The sequence below is a fragment of the Microcaecilia unicolor genome, chromosome 3, assembly GCF_901765095.1.
Source record: "Microcaecilia unicolor chromosome 3, aMicUni1.1, whole genome shotgun sequence".
In the NCBI taxonomy this organism is placed as follows: domain Eukaryota; kingdom Metazoa; phylum Chordata; class Amphibia; order Gymnophiona; family Siphonopidae; genus Microcaecilia; species Microcaecilia unicolor.
In genome coordinates this window covers 60,761,187-60,779,317 of record NC_044033.1, presented here as the reverse complement: position 1 = coordinate 60,779,317, position 18,131 = coordinate 60,761,187, and the positions used below count along the sequence as shown (strand labels likewise).

Sequence of the window (18,131 nt, the reverse complement as noted above, 5' to 3'; positions counted from 1 at the left end):
CACAAAAAAGACTGTCTTGAGAGTCACATCCTTCTCCGAAGCTCGCTTAAGCGGCTCGAAGGGCGAACACTGAAGAGCCTTCAACACCAGCCCCAGGTTCCAGGCCGGACAGGGCAACCGGACGGGAGGACGGAGCCTAAGCACCCCTCTGAGAAATCGGGCAATGTCCGGATGAGCAGCAAGGGACAAACCAGTGACTTTCCCTCGATAGCATGATAATGCTGCCACTTGCACCCGCAGGGAATTGTAAGCCAGGCCTTTTTGTAAGCCCTCCTGCAAAACGTCCAGCACTGTCGAAACTGTAGCCCTTGTAGGTGTGATCACCTTTGAAACACCCCACACCTCAAATTTGTGCCAGATCCGAGCATAAGCTGCGGAGGTGGACCGCTTGCGGGCCTGCAAGAGAGTGGCAATGACCTTGTTAGAGTAGCCTTTGTTTCTCAATTGCGCCCTCTCAATAGCCAGGCCGTAAGACCAAATCAGCAGGGATCCTCCATAGACACCGGACCCTGAACCAACAGGTCCAGCACCAGGGGCAAATGCACCGGAGCGTCCACTAACATCCGGCGGAGATCCGCATACCACGGACGCCTTGGCCAATCTGGAGCGATGAGAACCACCAGACCTCAGTGCTGTCGAATCCGCAGTAGGACTCGCCCTATCAAGGGCCAAGGAAGGAACACATACAGGAGCTCTGAGGGCCAGGGTTGAGCCACAGCATCCAACCCCACCGAGTGAGGATCTCGCCTACTGCTGAAAAAGCGAGGTACTTTGGCGTTTGCACTTGATGCTATTAGATCCATTCCGGTAGTCCCCCATTTGGCACAAATCTGAAGAAAAACTTCTTCTGCCAGTTTCGATTCCGCCGGGTTGATTTGATGCTTGCTGAGAAAATCGGCTTGCACGTTGCTCTGACCTGCTATGTGAGCTGCCAACAGAAGCTGCAGGTGTAGCTTGGCCCAGTGGCCAATCTGAGTGGCCTCCGCAGCCAGGGCCCTGCACTGAATGCCTCCCTGACGATTTATGTATGCCACCGCTGTCATGTTGTCTGACAGAACCCGGACAGCAAGCCCCTTCAGAGTCTTTTGAAAGGCCATAAGAGCCTGGAATATCGCTCTCAGTTTCAAGCGATTGATGGACCACCCCACATCCATGGGTGTCCACAGACCCTGAGCATAGCTTCCCTGGCAATGCGCTCTCCAGCCTAGAAGGCTGGCATCTGTTATCACCAGGCTCCAAGAAGGAAGCGCAAGAGGCATTCCTTGGCACAGCATCCTGTCGGAGAGCCACGACTCCATACTGAGCCGGGCCGCAGGGAGCAACCTTAGTCTGCGTTGATATTCCTGGGACATCGGAGACCATTGTTGAAGCAGGGCAATCTGCAGAGGCCTCATATGCACTCTCGCCCAAGGCACCACTTCCAAGGTGGCCGTCATCGAGCCCAGCAGCTGGACAAAGTCCCAAGCTCGCGGGCGAGGCATCTGCAGGAGCAGACAGACTTGATTCTGAAGCTTGCACCGCCTTTGGTCGGGGAGAAAGACAAACCCTGACGCCATGTCGAACCGGACCCCCAAATACTCGCGAGACTGAGAGGGGGTCAGGTGACATTTGGGTATATTGACCACCCAGCCTAGCACCTGCAGGACTGCCACCACTCTGGCTGTGGCAAGACGACTCTCGGTTGCCGAATCCGCTCTGATGAGCCAGTCGTCGAGATAAGGGTGAACTCTGATACCCTCTCACCTGAGGCAGGCAGCTACAACCACCATTACCTTGGAGAAGGTAAGGGGAGCTGTGGCTAGGCCGAAAAGCAAGGCCCGAAACTAGAAATGTTTTCCCAACACCGCAAAGTGGAGGAATCGCTGGTGTGGAGGCCAGATAGGAATGTGCAAATATGCTTCTTTTAGGTCCAGAGATGTGAGAAACTCTCCTGGCTGAACTGCTGCAATGACGGAGTGCAGGGTTTCCATGCAAAAATGTCGTACTCTGAGGGCCTCGTTGACTCTTCGTAAGTCGCTGATCGGTCTGAAAGACCTGCCTTTTCGAGGCACGACAAAATAAATGGAACAGTGGCCGCAGCCACGTTTGGTGGGAGGCACCAGGATCACCACTTCAAGGTGCAGCAAGACTTGTAAGGTCTCCTCTACCACCGTCCATTTTACAGCAGTGCCGCATCGGGACTCCACAAACACGTCTTTCACCGGGGCACCAAATTCCAGTCGGTAACCTTCTCTGATCAGGTCCAGGACCCACTGATCCGAAGTAATCTTGGTCCACTCCTCTAGAAAGAGGGAAAGACGTCCTCCTATTGCAGGCATGGAGGAGTGGACCGGCGTCCCATCATTGTGGAGGACGCCCCTGAACTCCTGGCCTTGACCCGGCCCCTGAGGAATGTTTGTCCGAGCGAAAGGAGTGCAACACAAGACTACCTCTACTTCAGGAAGCAGGTGAAAGCTTGGCTCTTCAACCAAGCCTTTAATGGAAGAAGTAACTAACTTGTTAGTCTCACTCACATACACAAGGATTGACTCAGGCAGCAGGACATGTTTAACCACTCCTAGCCTAACTGAGATAATACTTAACCATCTCTCTGACCTCACGTGCAACTTTCTTCAAATCAATCACCTTACTTTCTAATTCTTCCTACTTTCTTACTCATCAATATGTTACAACTTTGCCTTACCCTTCACTACCAATTATAATGTTCTAGTACATATTGTGTTGTCATTGCAAGTAGTATACCATGCCATACTTTGTATTGTTGTTCGAATATTTTTACTGCTCTAATTGCCTCCTGCTCATGTTTGATCTATTCTTACTGTACACCGCCTTGAGTGAATTCCTTCAAAAAGGCGGTAAATGAATCCTAATAAATAAATAAATTAAACCAGTAAAATGCGGCTCTTCTCCATAGCCTATACCTGCTTTGTATGGTTTAGAATTCACTGATAAGCTTAAAGCAAGGGATCCCCAAACTTTTAATGAGAAAGGCTACGTGGAACATTTCAAACCACTGAGAGACAGCCATATGGGGAGTGGGGGACATCTCCCCTCAGGGTATGCTGAGCAGGGGAGACCCTGTGTAGCCCTGTTGGTGATTTTGAAATGGACGGAAAGTAAAAGGTAGGATTCCTAGCGCTATAGCAAACATGACCATATTACTGACACTTTTATTACTGAGATATAGACAATCATGCCACACCACCTGGCAATCCAGACCCTCCCTACCCCCCCAAGCAACTACCTTCTTTCTCCGCCTTCCATCCTATCTGCCCCACTCCTTAACCATATTCCCCTTCTCCCTAGCATTGACATTTACCCTTGTGCCCCAAACATCTACTCTTTTTTTTCACTTTCCCATCCAGCTTCACCCAATTCTCTTCTCCCTCCCCTGCTATGAGCATCTCCCCTCTTCTTCCCCCCACCCCCACCCAAAGCATCTCTCTCATTCCATCGTGGTAGCTCTCTCACCTCACAGCAGTACTCTAGTTTGGTTATCTTTCCTTACAGTATCACCTTCAGCTCAGGACGTTTTTTAAATCACACTAACTCCAACTCTGCTACTTTGGTTTGCACCTGTAGAGCCAGCAGCTTGCACTCCTCTTTTTTTTAATGAGGGTGAGAAGCAGGTGGACACAAATGCCCAGGCAAATTGCCCTTAACTGCCTAAGAAATTTGCTCTGCCACTACACCTACTCGCTGCCAGCCAGCTCACCTGTACCTTTCTTCCTGCTCTCATGCTTGTGAACCTTCATCCTAAGGCACTGGTGGGAGAACATGGGAGGTTACTGACATGTAGGTAAAGCCATGCACAAGAAGTGAAAGAGTGGGAGGGAGAGAGAAAGAAAGGAAGGAAAAAAAAGTGCTCCACAGATCACAAAACCAAGCTCTGTGTGCACCATTCATGCCTTCTGCATATTTGGGGCCCTCTTGCTTAAAACATTCTTGGGCTTCACAAATGAACACTAAGCAATAAGAAAGAAGATACTTTTACCTTTCACATCAAGGCACCGGGGTGGGCTGTCTGACCAGATAAGGTTAGGCATGCACTCAACGAACTCTGACCCCTCTAGTCTGTATCCAGGAAAGCACTGATAAAATATCACTCTTCCCTCCGGGAAGGAAGACTCGGATTCAGATATATTTATATAACTGTGAGAAAGAACCAATGGCCTCGGACAACCTGCAAATTAAGAAGAGATACGGTTCTATGATCAAGACAGCATGCCACTAGTTTTTCATGACTGAATTATGAGAGGTAGGGAGAACAAACCATGGGAAAATTAGGTTCTTACCTTGGTAATTTTCTTTCCTTTAGTCACAGCAGATGAATCCATTAACTGATGGGTTGTATCTGCCTACCAGCAGGTGGAGATAGAGAAAATCGGCTTGCACGTTGCTCTGACCTGCAATGTGAGCTGCCGACAGAGGCTGCAGGTGTAGCTCAGCCCAGTGGCCAATCTGAGCGGCCTCCGTGGCCAGGGCCCTGCACTGCGTGCCTCCCTGACGATTTATGTATGCCACCGCTGTCATGTTGTCTGACAGAACCCGGACAGCAAGCCTCTTCAGAGTTTTTTGAAAGGCCATAAGAGCCTGGAATATCACTCTCAGTTCCGAGCGATTGATGGACCACCCCGCTTCCATGGGTGTCCACAGACCCTGAGCATAGCTTCCCTGGCAATGCACTCCACAGCCTAGAAGGCTGGCATCTGTTATCACCAGGCACCAAGAAGGAAGCACAAGAGGCATTCCTTGGCACAGCATCCTGTCGGAGAGCAACCACTCCATACTGAGCCGGGCCGCAGGGAGCAACGTTAGTCTGCTTTGATATTCCTGGGACATCGGAGACCATTGTTGAAGCAGGGCAATCTGCAGAGGCCTCATATGCACTCTCGTCCAAGGCACCACCTCCAAGGTGGCTGTCATTGACCCCAGCAGCTGGACAAAGTCCCAAGCTCGCGGGCGAGGCATCCGCAGGAGCAGACAGACTTGATTCTGAAGCTTGCACTGCCTTTGGTCGGGAAAAATACAAACCCTGATGCCGTGTCGAACCGGACCCCCAAATACTCGCGAAACTGAGAGGGGGTCAGGTGACTTTTGGGTATATTGACCACCCAGCCTAGCACCTGCAGAACTGCCACCACTCTGGCTGTGGCAAGACGAATCTCAGTTGCCGAATCAGTTCTGAGGAGCCAGTCGTCAAGATAAGGGTGAACTCTGATACCCTCTCGCCTGAGGCAGGCAGCTACAACCACCATTACCTTGGAGAAGGTACGGGGAGCTGTGGCTAGGCTGAAAGGCAAGGCCCGAAACTAGAAATGTTTTCCCAACACCGCAAGGCGGAGGAACCGCTGGTGTGGAGGCCAGATAGGAATATGCAAATATGCTTCTTTTAGGTCCAGTGACGTGAGAAACTCTCCTGGCTGAACTGCCGCAAAGACAGAGAGCATGGTTTCCATGCGAAAATGTCATACTCTGAGGGCCTCGTTGACTGGCGTCCCATCATTGTGGAGGACACCCCTGAACTCCTGGCCTTGACCTGGCCCCTGCAGAATGTTTGTCCGAGCGAAAGGAGTTCCTCTGCTGAAAATGGGTACATTGAGAAAACCCAGCAGAGTGCCCCGGGCGATACCTTCGAGCTTCACGGAAGTGAGGTCTGGAAGAGGAGGGAAACACAGAACTTTTGGAAGAAGGCCTCGACCTATCCTCAGGTAACCGCTGGGGTTTAGAGTCCCCCATGTCTTTCACAATCTTCTCTAATTCCTCTCCAAATAACAGGAGGCCCCGAAAGGGTAGCCTCACCAGCCTTTGCTTAGAAGCCATGTCAGCCACCCAATGCCATAGCCAAAGAAGGTGGCGGGCAGAAACCGCCACAGAAATCTGTTTAGCTGAAGCTCTGACCAACCAAAAATGACAGGGCCGACTCCATCCACGGGGCAACCTCAGAAAGGGTACCCGCACCATCGACGGGCTGTTCTACCGCCTGCTGTAGCCAGGAAAGACATGCCCGGGCTGCATAGGAACTGCAAATAGACGCCCTCAAGGCAAGGCCCGCAATTTCAAAGGACCGCTTCAGCGCGGACTCCAGCCGCCAGTCCTGCATGTCTTTCAAAGTGACCCCTCCCTCTACTGGGAGAGTGGTCTTTTTTGTCACTGCCGTGACCAATGCATCCACTTTAGGCATCCCCAAAGGGGCCAAGTGCTCCTCATGCAGAGAGAAAAGCTGACCCATAGCCCTGGCCACTTTCAACGGCCCATCAGGGTCAGATCATTGAGCAGAAATAAGCTCTTGGATGGAGTCATGCATCGGAAAGGCCCGAGTAGGCTTCTTAGTACTTGCCATCCTAAGATTAACAGAGGAGGCCTCGCCTTCAGCAGGATCATCAATCGAGAGGGCCTGCAAGACGTCAGCAATAAGAGCTGGCAGCTCGTTGCGGTGGAAAATCCAGACCGCATTGGGATCATCCAAATCCAGTGGCAAACAGACACCCTCCTCTGGATCATCCATCCCTGAGGGCCTGCCAGACCCCTCAGACTCCCCACAGCCCGACCACAGGGGGAAAAAGGATATGCGCCACTTTCAGACGGGGAATTTACCCGTCTATGTTTAGAGTGTTTCCAATGCTCGGGGGAGGAAATAACATCTGAAGCCATCCCCGGGGCCTCAGCACCCGGAGGGAAGCCAGGAGGCAAGGCAGTGTCAGACACCTGCGGCAGAGCTCTTTTCAGCATGAATGCCTTATGCATTAAAAGCACAAACTCAGGGGAGAAAAACTCACCCTGGCCCTCCGCCTCCGAATTAGGAGAAACGGATGTAGGAGCTCCTCTGGCAGCCTCTAAATGAGGCGTCCCCCTGCACTCAGACTCCTCCACAACCACAAGGGTCGAGACATGCGGCGCTTCCAAAATGGCGCCCGCTGCCAGCTCCATCGAGCAGGAAGAAACATCGCTCGCCATGCTCATACTAGCGTGAGCGTCTAAGGAGCACGTTTTACACAGCCCCGCTGCTGATCTGCGTTTACCACAACGGGAACAGCGCTTAACTCCCTCAGCAGCCATCGTATGACTGGACGGAAATAAGACAATAAAATGGCAGCTTTGCGCCAAAACTTACCCCGTTCAGAACGACGTCCGCGGGACCTCCCCAGAGGTGCTGGGCACCACTCTCACCTCAGAAGACCAAGTCAACAAGCTCTGGTCAAGCTGCACAGAACCAGAATCTCTGGAAAAAGCCTTAGAACAGCCACGCAGTAAAAGCGCGCTCTTTTTTTTTTTAACGCTGTGACGAAAGTTGGAGGCAGAAGCAAAAGAGGGCCTCTGGGAGGTGGGGGGAATGGGTAAGGCAGGGAAAGGGCGAACCTATATGCCTTTAAAGTGGGCACCACCAGCCACAACACCCCTGCTCAACTGACAAAGCACAGGAGCCACCCCAGGCAGTCTGAAATCCAGGAGCTGATCAAGTTACATCCACACCTGCTGGGAGATAGAGAAATACTGAAGGCAGTTGGGGCTAGCCGTCCAAGAGGCACTACGGTTTTTCAGTGTTCTTTATCTCCACCTGCAGGTAGGCGGATACAACCCATCAGTTAATGGATTCATTTGCTGCTGATGACAAGGAAGGGCTTGATTTACGAAGGCTTTTTCTCCAATCTGTGCGTTGGAGAGGGAAAAAGCTTAGTAAATTAGATTCTACATTTAGCAGCCGGTGGAACAGAAACACTCATACCTGAAAGGACAAATTTTATGTAAATGTTTATATATATGGGGTTAATATTCAAAGTGAGTTATACATTTAAGAGAGGCTCTTATATGGTTAACTGGCTCCGAGTGGGCCCCCCAAGGAATATTTAGCATAATTTACCCTGAATATTCCCTCTAAATGCTAAAGCCAAAGCCAGCTATTGTGTGGGCACTTCGGGGTCAGAGTGAGCAGTTAACCAGATAAGTGCCGATATTGAGCCCTTAGGGGTCCTTTTACTAAAGTACGACGAAAAATGGCTTGCGCTGTTGTAGGCGCGTGTATTGGACGCATGCAGGTCCATTTTTCAGCACGTCTGCTAAAAAGGACTTTTGGGGGGGGGGAAATAGACGTGCAGCAAAATAAAACTTGGCGCGCGTCCATCCATTTTGGGCCTGAGACCTTACCGCCACCCACTGACTTAGCAGTAAGGTCTCACAGGTTAACCGGGCAGTAATCGTCGGCTTGCGTACACTGTTGATTACCGCTTGGTTAGCGTCAGGTGGTAGTAAATAAAAATTATCTTCTGCCGTGCATATCGGACACGTGCAAAAAATGGAATTACCGCCCGGGGCACGCAGTAGACGGGCTGTAGTTCCAAACTGACGCATGTTGGATACATGTAGATGCCTACGCGCCTTAGTAAAATGGCCTCTTAATCAGTTAACCAGACAAATAGGACTCCCTGTCTTTGTCTGGTTTAACTTAGCCAATTAAGGGCTAAACAAATTGGTCCTGACCCAGTTAAGTGTCATCAGTCCGCACATACCCCGGATATATATATATATATTTTTTGTAATTCTCTCTTTATTTGGTCAGTTGTCATATATAACAACAACATTTAAATGCAACAACAGACTTAGCAGGAAAAAAACCAAACAAACAAGTTACAGATTTGGTATGCACTAGGACTATCCTACATTCTTATACACAATATAAGGCACTTGTCCTCTCCTCAGTGTCCACATCATTATCCCTGTGAGAACATCAATGGTAAGATCTTCATGACTATGAACAGGCTTTTTATAGCTGAAAGAGAAATCCTTTTCCCCCTACCCCCAAGAGTATTAACAGACAACTATATAAATGCTTACCTTAGATATAGCTGGATCTGCCCTTCCTGTTCATTGAAGGATAAGGTAACAAAACAGTATTCTAATTTAGTCACTCCAATTTACACATGACCAAATCTGGTTGTAGGTGGCTCCTTGCCCTTTTAGCTCATACATTAATTTATCATGGACTTGCAACTCTTGACAAATGCTATGCCAAGCTGTTCTGTCCTCTGACAGCCTCGCACTAGCTTATAACATGATCCTAAAATGTGTGTAATGCTTTTACTGTTATTCTCATTTCTAAGGACTATCATTGCTGCAGTTCTCACTCTGCAAAAGTACGTGAGCAAGGCATTGTGTGTAATGTAGTTCACAAGCAATGCAACCACACTTGCTTGGCTGTGTAAGAACTGTTACCACTGGTTGTGAGGCTGCCCAGACCTCCCCTTTTCCTCTCTCTCTCTGCCAAGCTTGGCTCTTTTGGCTTCCTGCTATCATTTCCTGGTCATTCTCACTATCTCTGTTCTGGGAGGTCAGCCAGGCATGGCCTTTCCCTCCAATCAAGGGCTGTCCTCTAGCATCTCCCTTGCCACATAGTAACATAGTAACATAGTAGATGACGGCAGAAAAAGACCTGCATGGTCCATCTAGTCTGCCCAAGATAAACTCATATCTTGAATTTGTACCTGTCTTTTTCAGGGCACAGACCGTATAAGTCTGCCCAGCAGTATTTCCCGCCTCCCAACCACCAGTCCCGTCTCCCATCACCGGCTCTGGTACAGACCATATAAGTCTGCCCTCCCCTATCCTAGCCTCCCAACCACCAACCCCTCTTCCCCCCACCTGCTCCGCCACCCAATTTCAACTAAGCTTCTGAGGATCCATTCCTGCTGCACAGGATTCCTTTATGCATATCCCACGCATGTTTGAATTCCGTTACCGTTTTCTTCTCCACCACCTCCCGCGGGAGGGCATTCCAAGCATCCACCACCCTCTCCGTGAAAAAATACTTCCTGACATCTTTTTTGAGTCTGCCCCCCTTCAATCTCATTTCATGTCCTCTCGTTCTACCGCCTTCCCATCTCCGGAAAAGATTTTTTTGCGGATTAATACCTTTCAAATATTTGAACGTCTGTATTATATCACCCCTGTTCCTCCTTTCCTCCAGGGTATACATGTTCAGGTCAGCAAGTCTTTGGTCATACATCTTGGAACGCAAATCCCATACCATCCTCGTAGCTTTTCTTTGCACCGCTTCCATTTTTTTAACATCCTTCGCAAGGTACGGCCTCCAAAACTGAACACAATACTCCAGGTGGGGCCTCACCAACGACTTGTACAGGGGCATCAACACTTCCTTTCTTCTGCTGATCACACCTCTCTCTATACAGCCTAGCAACCTTCTCGCTACGGCCACCGCCTTGTCACACTGTTTCGTCGCCTTCAGATCCTCGGATACTATCACCCCAAGATCCCTCTCCCCCTCAGTACCTATCAGACTCTCCCCTCCTAACACATACGTCTCTCGTGGGTTTCTACTCCCTAAATGCATCACTTTGCATTTCTTCGCATTGAGTTTTAATTGCCAAACCTCAGACCATTCTTCTAGCTTCCTCAGATCCCTTTTCATGCTTTCCACTCCCTCCCGGGCGTCCACTCTGTTGCAAATCTTAGTATCATCCGCAAATAGGCAAACTTTACCTTCTAACCCTTCGGCAATGTCACTCACAAATATATTGAACAGAATCTGCCCCAGCACCGATCCCTGAGGCACTCCACTACTCACCTTTCCCTCCTCCGAGCGAACTCCATTTACCACCACCCTCTGTCGTCTGTCCGTCAACCAGTTCCTAATCCAGTTCACCACTTCAGGACCTATCTTCAGCCCATCTAGTTTATTTAAGAGCCTCCTGTGAGGAACCGTGTCAAAAGCTTTGCTAAAATCTAAGTAGATTACGTCTATAGCACGTCGATGATTCAATTCTCCAGTTACCAAATCAAAGAATTCAATGAGATTCGTTTGGCACGATTTCCCTCTGGTAAAACCATGTTGTCTCGGATCTTGCAGCTTGTTGGCTTCTAGGAAATTCACTATCCTTTCCTTCAGCATGGCTTTCATTACTTTTCCAATAACCGAAGTGAGGCTTACCGGCCTGTAGTTTCCAGCTTCTTCCCTATCCCCACTTTTGTGAAGAGGGACCACCTCCGCCATTCTCCAATCCCTCGGAACCTCTCCCGTCTCCAAGGATTTATTAAACAAGTCTTTAAGAGGACCCGCCAGGACCTCTCTGAGCTCCCTCAATATTCTGGGGTGGATCCTGTCCGGTCCCATGGCTTTGTCCACCTTTAGCTTTCCAAGTTGTTGATACACACTCTCTTCCGTGAACGGTGCTATATCCATTCCATTCTCAGGTGTACTTTTGACAGTCCCTCGCGGTCCTTCTCCAGGATTTTCTTCAGTGAAAACCGAACAAAAGTATCTATTTAGTAAATTGGCTTTTTCTTCATCATTATCTACATAGCGGTTCGCTGTATCTTTTAGTCTCACAATTCCCTTTTTAGTCCTTCTTCTTTCACTAATATACCTGAAGAAATTTTTGTCGCCCCTCCTTACATTTCTAGCCATTTGTTCTTCCGCTTGCGCCTTTGCCAGACGTACCTCTCTCTTGGCTTCTTTCAGTTTCATCTGGTATTCCTCCCCGTGTTCCTCTTCTTGAGATTTTCTATATTTCTGGAACGCCAACTCTTTAGCCTTTATTTTCTCAGCCACTTGCTTGGAGAACCATATCGATTTCCTTTTCCTCTTGCTTTTATTTATTCTCCTTACATAAAGGTCTGTGGCCCTATTTATTGCTTCTTTCAGCCTGGACCACTGCCCTTCCACTTCCTGTTCGTCCTCCCAGCCCATCATCTCCTTCCTCAGGTATTCCCCCATTTTACTAAAGTCAGCACGCTTGAAATACAGGACTTTGAGTTTAGAGTGGCTGCCCTCCACTTCAGCTATTATATCAAACCAAACCGTTTGATGGTCACTGTTTCCCAGATGTGCACACACACACACATTTGACACACTATCCCCATTTGTGAGCACCAGATCCAGCATCACTCCCTCCCTCGTGGGTTCCGTCACCATCTGTCTGAGTAGAGCACTTTGGAAAGCATCTACGATCTCTCTACTTCTTTCCGATTTGGCAGACGGAACCTTCCAATCTACATCCGGCAGATTGAAATCTCCCATCAACAGAACCTCTTTTTTCTTTCCTAATTTTTGAATATCTGCAATCAGATCTTTATCTAGTTCCTCTAATTGTGTGGGGGGTCTGTAGATAACACCCACGTGGACAGAAGTTCTATCCTCTCTTTTTAAGGTGATCCATATCGCTTCTTCTTTTCCCCAGGTCCCTGTCATTTCAGTCGCCATGATATCATTCCTCACATACAGAGCTACTCCTCCACCTTTACGACCCTCTCTATCCTTCCTAAATAGATTATAGCCTGGTATGCTTGCATCCCATTTGTGGGAACTGTTGAGCCATGTCTCTGTGATTGCAACAACATCTAAGTCTGCCTCCAACATCAGGGCTTGAAGGTCATGAACTTTATTGCTTAGACTATGAGCATTTGTGGCCATTGCTTTCCACCTATATTTCTTGGTATGTGTTTTAACATTAGTGATTTGGGGGTGTCTATTCACTTTGGGTACCTTCATGTCTTTTTGTTCCAACTTTATTGCTTTTTCCTCTGCTTCAGTTCTATTTTCAGGAGCATTATAGTACTGTAATGGAGCAAAAGAATTCTTTAGTGGCAACACTTGTGCGGGTGGATGCTTCTGTGTCACATGACGAAGTCTGCCTGAGCCTACTGTGAACCATCTGTTCTTATGTGGTTTTATTCTTTAAGGGAGTGGTGAGAAGCAATTTCTCTGTGCAGTCCTAGAAGCTGCTTTAATTGTATCCAATTCTTGCATTACTTTACTGAGCTCTTGTTTAAAACTAGATAGTTGAAGACAGATAGGGCAAGCTTTAAGTCTCCAGATCATTGGCCTTGAAACTAAAGTACCACAATTATTGCAGAGAATAAAAGTCATCCTGATTTCTTGAATTGGGTGTGAACAGGTGTACTTAGTTGGGGTTAACAGTCTGTAAGACTGCCTGTGTATGATTAAGTTAATGAGGTTTGGTTTGTCTATAAATGAGTGGAAAACCCTGGGGTGGGTGGGATTATAAGTCCCAAGTGCCAGCTAACTACTGTTAAGGCAATTCTCTGGGTGGGACCAGAATTTTCAAATGATTTAACTTCCAAAATTGCCCTAGAATATAAAAAATAAACTTTCCTTGTTGTAATATAAATCCAGATATTCCCAATAATTATATCAGTTTCAACAATGTAAAATGCACTTTAGAGCCCCAATACAATACAGCCTCCCTCTCAGAGCTTGGTAGGAAGAGAAAAAGAAAGAAAATAAGAGGTTTCACAGGGCAAAATTAATTAAGCACTAAGCATTAAATTAAAGAGAATATCAAGAATCTCACCTATAGGCAGAAAGTTGAGAAGTTTGGAATTTAAAAGGTCCAAATTTGTTATACTTTGGAGGAGTTTGCTTCAGGTACAGACAGAGAGGTCAGCACCTGAGCAAAGTTAGAAATGGTTTGACCCCTATTCAGAGCTCAACCCTTACCTCCTGCTGTGTAATGATTAAGTCCCAAGTGCCAGCTAACTACTGTTAAGGCAGGCAGGCTCTGTCCCCATTGGTCTCTATCTGTTCCTCCCTGAGCCTGTGTGAAGCCCCAACATTCCTTTGTCCCTTCAGCCATGAGGCATTCACCATCTTGGCCCAGACAGCTTTGTCCTGCTGGAACTCGGGTTTTTACCTTGAAAATATCTCCTCCCTAATGAGATATCGCACATTCCAGGCAGCCAGCTTTGAACCATTTCTACCTGTTCAACTATCTTTTTCCCCTGCAATAAAGCTACCTCTCCTCAGATCTCCATCTCCAACAGCTCTCAGATTAAGGAGTCTCTGTGCCCTGGAGCAGCACTTCTGAACATCTGTCTGTGAGTAAATTAGCTGTGATTTATTAAAATAAAAGAGGCTTCATAAAATAATAGAGACTCCAGGTATGACTGTGTGCCAAGGTTATACTCTAAGATATCATGACTTTACGGTAATAAGTCTATGAGAGTCTTAACACAAGCAGTGAAGGAGGTGGACCACATTCAGGCTTCCAAAATCTCACAATTGCCATCTTATCTGCCAATAAGAATTTGGAAAACAAGCTCAAAATCTCCTCTGGCTGTGTCGGCATTAGCACGGCTTAGTAAACAAGAGGGGTAAGAAGAATTTCCAGGAACCCAGACACGCCATCACATGCTATCCATTTTCCCTTTTACTTCACCTGAACTCAAGACTGACCCAGACCATTAGTCAAGCTAGCCACTATTTTGGTCCAGGACAGGGGGTGCTACATGAAGGTTCATGGTGTTATAGCTCCAGATGGGACACATTCCACTTGAGCTGGAGGAGGAAGCTAACAAGCCAAAAAAAGGAGAAAATCGAGAAGGCACGGTTTATGCTAAAGAATTGGTATTCAGTTACAGAAAAGAAATAAAAAAATATTACAAAGGAAATTTTTGATTATTATAGTACACAATAACTGTAAGTCCAAAATGCCAGAGCTTGTGAACTGAGCTATTTTAAATAATAGAAAAAAGCTTCCCTGACATTAGTACAATAGAATAGCTCAATTACTATGTGCACAAATTATAAGGTGCAAGAGAAATTTTTTTATATTCTCCATTGAGCACAATGATTTGTTACAAGACTTCAGCTGGTGACTCAGCAAGTACTTCTTACAGGTGCAAATAAGGTACGGCCCCTTTAATTCTAAATACAAAGGTACCCAAGTCTTCACTGTTGCTGTTAGCTTTCAACAAGTTTAAAAGTACATGCTATATCAACTGCACAAAGGTGGGTGGATGAGAAGGGCATGTAAGTGTGAGACTTTGCATAATTGCTGTATGGCAGTGAATGCAGGAGGATGGGGAGTTTGCAGTGTGGCAGAGTGCTAAGGGTATAATGGAGTGTAACTGTGCAAGGGTGAGTGATATGGTTTTGAGTGCATGGGTAGAGTGGAATGTTATTGTCTCTGACATGGCCTCAATCACCAATTCCTGTGAACAATGCCTGACATTGAGGCAGATGCACTAAACGTTTTTCATCGTTAAATGAGCCCTCAGGGAAGAATTTCCTATCCTTTCCATGCACTTAAGCCTATTTTCCGACGACAGTAGCAGCTAACGAAAACGGAATGGAGATGAGCAATTAGTGTGAAAACCCCATTGAAACGACATGCACTAACCTTTTCCGATTGCCTTTACGCAGGAAAAAGGCAGGAAAACTAACGAGAGGTCTGGACCTCTCGTTAGGACAGCTCTGTGCCAGGAAAAAGTGTTAATTGAAAAAATAAACAAACTTTGAGCCAATCCCAGCGCATTAGCAGAGCTAAAAGCGCTGTGATTGGTCCAAAGGACCTCAGAAAACACATAAAAAAATAAAAATAAAAAAAGGATCGGGAGGGGGCAAGGGCGCTCATCAGGAGCGTCCTGTACGGACGGCCTTGCCCCCCCCCCGCTGCTCCCCACTTTCCGCCGCTCCCCCCACCCCGAAAAAGCAAACTTCTAGAAGCCCCTGCCCCCCTCCCTTCCTCAGTACTCTGTCACCTGTGCTCCGCCTCCCGACATCCTCCGTCCGTGCCCCGCCCCCTTTTGGGGTCGTCGCCGCCATTCCCCTCCTCCATCGGGCCCCCCTTCCTCTTACCGGGCCCGTGCAGCGCCTCTCTCCTCTGTCCGAAGGCGCTGCACGGGCAAGAAGAACGCTGAATCAGCTGATGCCTGCCTTCGCGATGGGCGTCTTTCTCCTCCTGGGCCCGCCCCTGTCTGACGTCAGTAACCTACGTAGGTTACTGACGTCAGACAGGGGCGGGCCCAGGAGGAGAAAGACGCTCTATCGAAGCTAGGCGAAGGCAGGCATCAGCTGATTCAGCGTTCTTCTTGCCCGTGCAGCGCCTTCGGACAGAGGAGAGAGGCGCTGCACGGGCCCGGTAAGAGGAAGGGGGGCCCGATGGAGGAGGGGAATGGCGGCGACGACCCCAAAAGGGGGCGGGGCACGGACGGAGGATGTCGGGAGGCGGAGCACAGGTGACAGAGTACTGAGGAAGGGAGGGGGGCAGGGGCTTCTAGAAGTTTGCTTTTTCTTGGTGGGGGAGCGGCGGAAAGTGGGGAGGGGGGCAGGGGCTGCTAGAATTTTGCTTTTTCGGGGTGGGGGAGCGGCGGAAAGTGGGGAGCAGCGGGGGGGGGGGGGGGCAAGGCCGTCTGTACAGGACGCTCCTGATGAGCGCCCTTGCCCCCTCCCGACCCTTTTTTTTTATTTTTGTTTTTATTTGGGAGCCATGTGCTTGCGATTTGACTGTGTTGTGACTGTTTGTGGCATGCGCAGAGCAGCTAACATAACGCTTGGCTGCTCTGCGCATGATTTGGGGGCCGATTAACGATGTGTATTGTGATTCTTTGATACATTGTACGTTTCACTACCGATCTCAGCATGTGTGACTTTTTTTTTTGGTGCATTTTTCGTTATTTTAAAATCGTTAGGGACTTTAACGATTTAGATTTTTTTACGTTTGGTTGCTGCATCTGCCTCATTGTCTGCTTGCCACTGGGAAACCTAGCTAAGGACTCTTCTTCTATGGTTTCTCCCATCTGATCAGTCTCAAGCCCATTATTATCTCTGTTAAGCTGATATGGGATCCATGGATTGAATCAGAGTTCTCAGGCATGAAGCAGCTTGCTGCATGGTCCTAGGCAGGGTGCTTGATTCATAGGCAGATGCTCAGAAGCAAATGTAGGCGCTAGCGCTGGACTAGCGCCTGCATTTGCTACCGCAAAATGTTCAGAGCTGGCAAGCACATGAAATGCAAATTGCATGCACATGCATGCAAAAGAGGGTTTCCCGCATTCCTCCCTAATGTTCCGAGGGCAGCACGCCATACAAGGGTGCTCCTCCCGCAACAAACCCTAAGCCAGTTCGGAGATGGTGTTATGGTTTGCCAGGGCATTGGGGAGGAATGGGGAGACAATTTTCAGCATGCATTTGCATGATCTCCAGGCCCCCACCCACCCCCAAACACAAGGGCCTGGGGTCCAGTGGACCCCCAGACCCCTCACCCCCCCCCCCCACTGAAAATACATAAAACCCTGGTGATCCAATGGGACCCTTGCCAGGCCTGACCAGCTCCCCCAAAGGCTAGCCCTGGTGGTCTAGCAGTGGTTCTTCCCCCAAACCCTCTCATACCTTAAGGAGGAGGAACTAGAACTCCCTCCTTTTTCCTGTGGGCACTGCCTCAGAATGGTGGTGCCCTGCCCATCCTGGGATGCACTGGATGAGACTTAACAACTATATATATGGGAGTCTCTCCCTTATATTATAGTTAAGCTCTGTCCAGTGCATCCCAACATGCACCGGGCAGGGCGCTGCCATTTTGAGGTATCTAAATTGGCCAACGTCTGAAGGGCTGCTACCATGGATCGTTCTTGCTGGCTTTCAGCAACAGAGCCATTCACTCCATGGTATTGAGAACTTGAGGCCTGCAGCTGAAAAGGTGGGGGACTTGAGTCAAGGTTCAATGTTAACTTCCTAAGTCCCATAGTTAGGTAACTAAACACTTTCGAAAATTGATCTGTTTTGATCTGTGGAACACACAATATTGAGTAACAGGACAAATTTCTGGTTATTAGTAGAATATTTACTCTCCCCCTATTATACCAAGCACTTTATTGTTTTTTCATGTAGATATATAAAATTTTTAACACAAGTTGTTTTTTTTTTGGGGGGGGGGGGGGGGGGGGATGAAAGTGGGCCAAGAGATCACCTGGGCTGACAGCCAACCTCGACTGAATCACTCAGTGCCGTTCACAGCAGCAGCAGACAGTGGCTCAACTCACGAGAGCAGCTGTGTGCCGACCGGATCACTTGCATTCACAATCACAGTTGCACTTCTGCGTACTCAGCCACAGTTTTTTCACGTGACTGAGCTGCTACAGAAGTGCAGCTGTGATTGGTCAGGAAGCCCTGTCTGGCGCCTAAAAGGGGGCTCCTGATTGGCTGACTCTGGGAGTAACTCAGACATTGGGTAAATTGGACGTCATCATGTGAGGCCAATCAGGAGCCCCTTTTTAGGTGCAAGACAGAGAAGGAGTGGTTTGCCACAAATGCAACAAACGGTAAAGTCAACTGAGGGAACATTGCAGGGTGGGGCATTCCTTGCTGGTTCTGAGTTGCG

At 48.4% G+C, this 18,131-nt stretch overlaps 1 protein-coding gene across 1 annotated transcript in view; it reads right to left on the bottom strand.

Moving 5' to 3' along the window:
• Positions 1–18,131, bottom strand: part of SUSD4 (sushi domain containing 4) — a 216,054-nt gene that overhangs the window by 34,000 nt on the left and 163,923 nt on the right. The window contains exon 4 of the mRNA XM_030195973.1: positions 3,995–4,183. Coding sequence (XP_030051833.1) covers positions 3,995–4,183 — 189 coding nt within the window. The remainder of the gene's footprint in view (positions 1–3,994; positions 4,184–18,131) is intronic.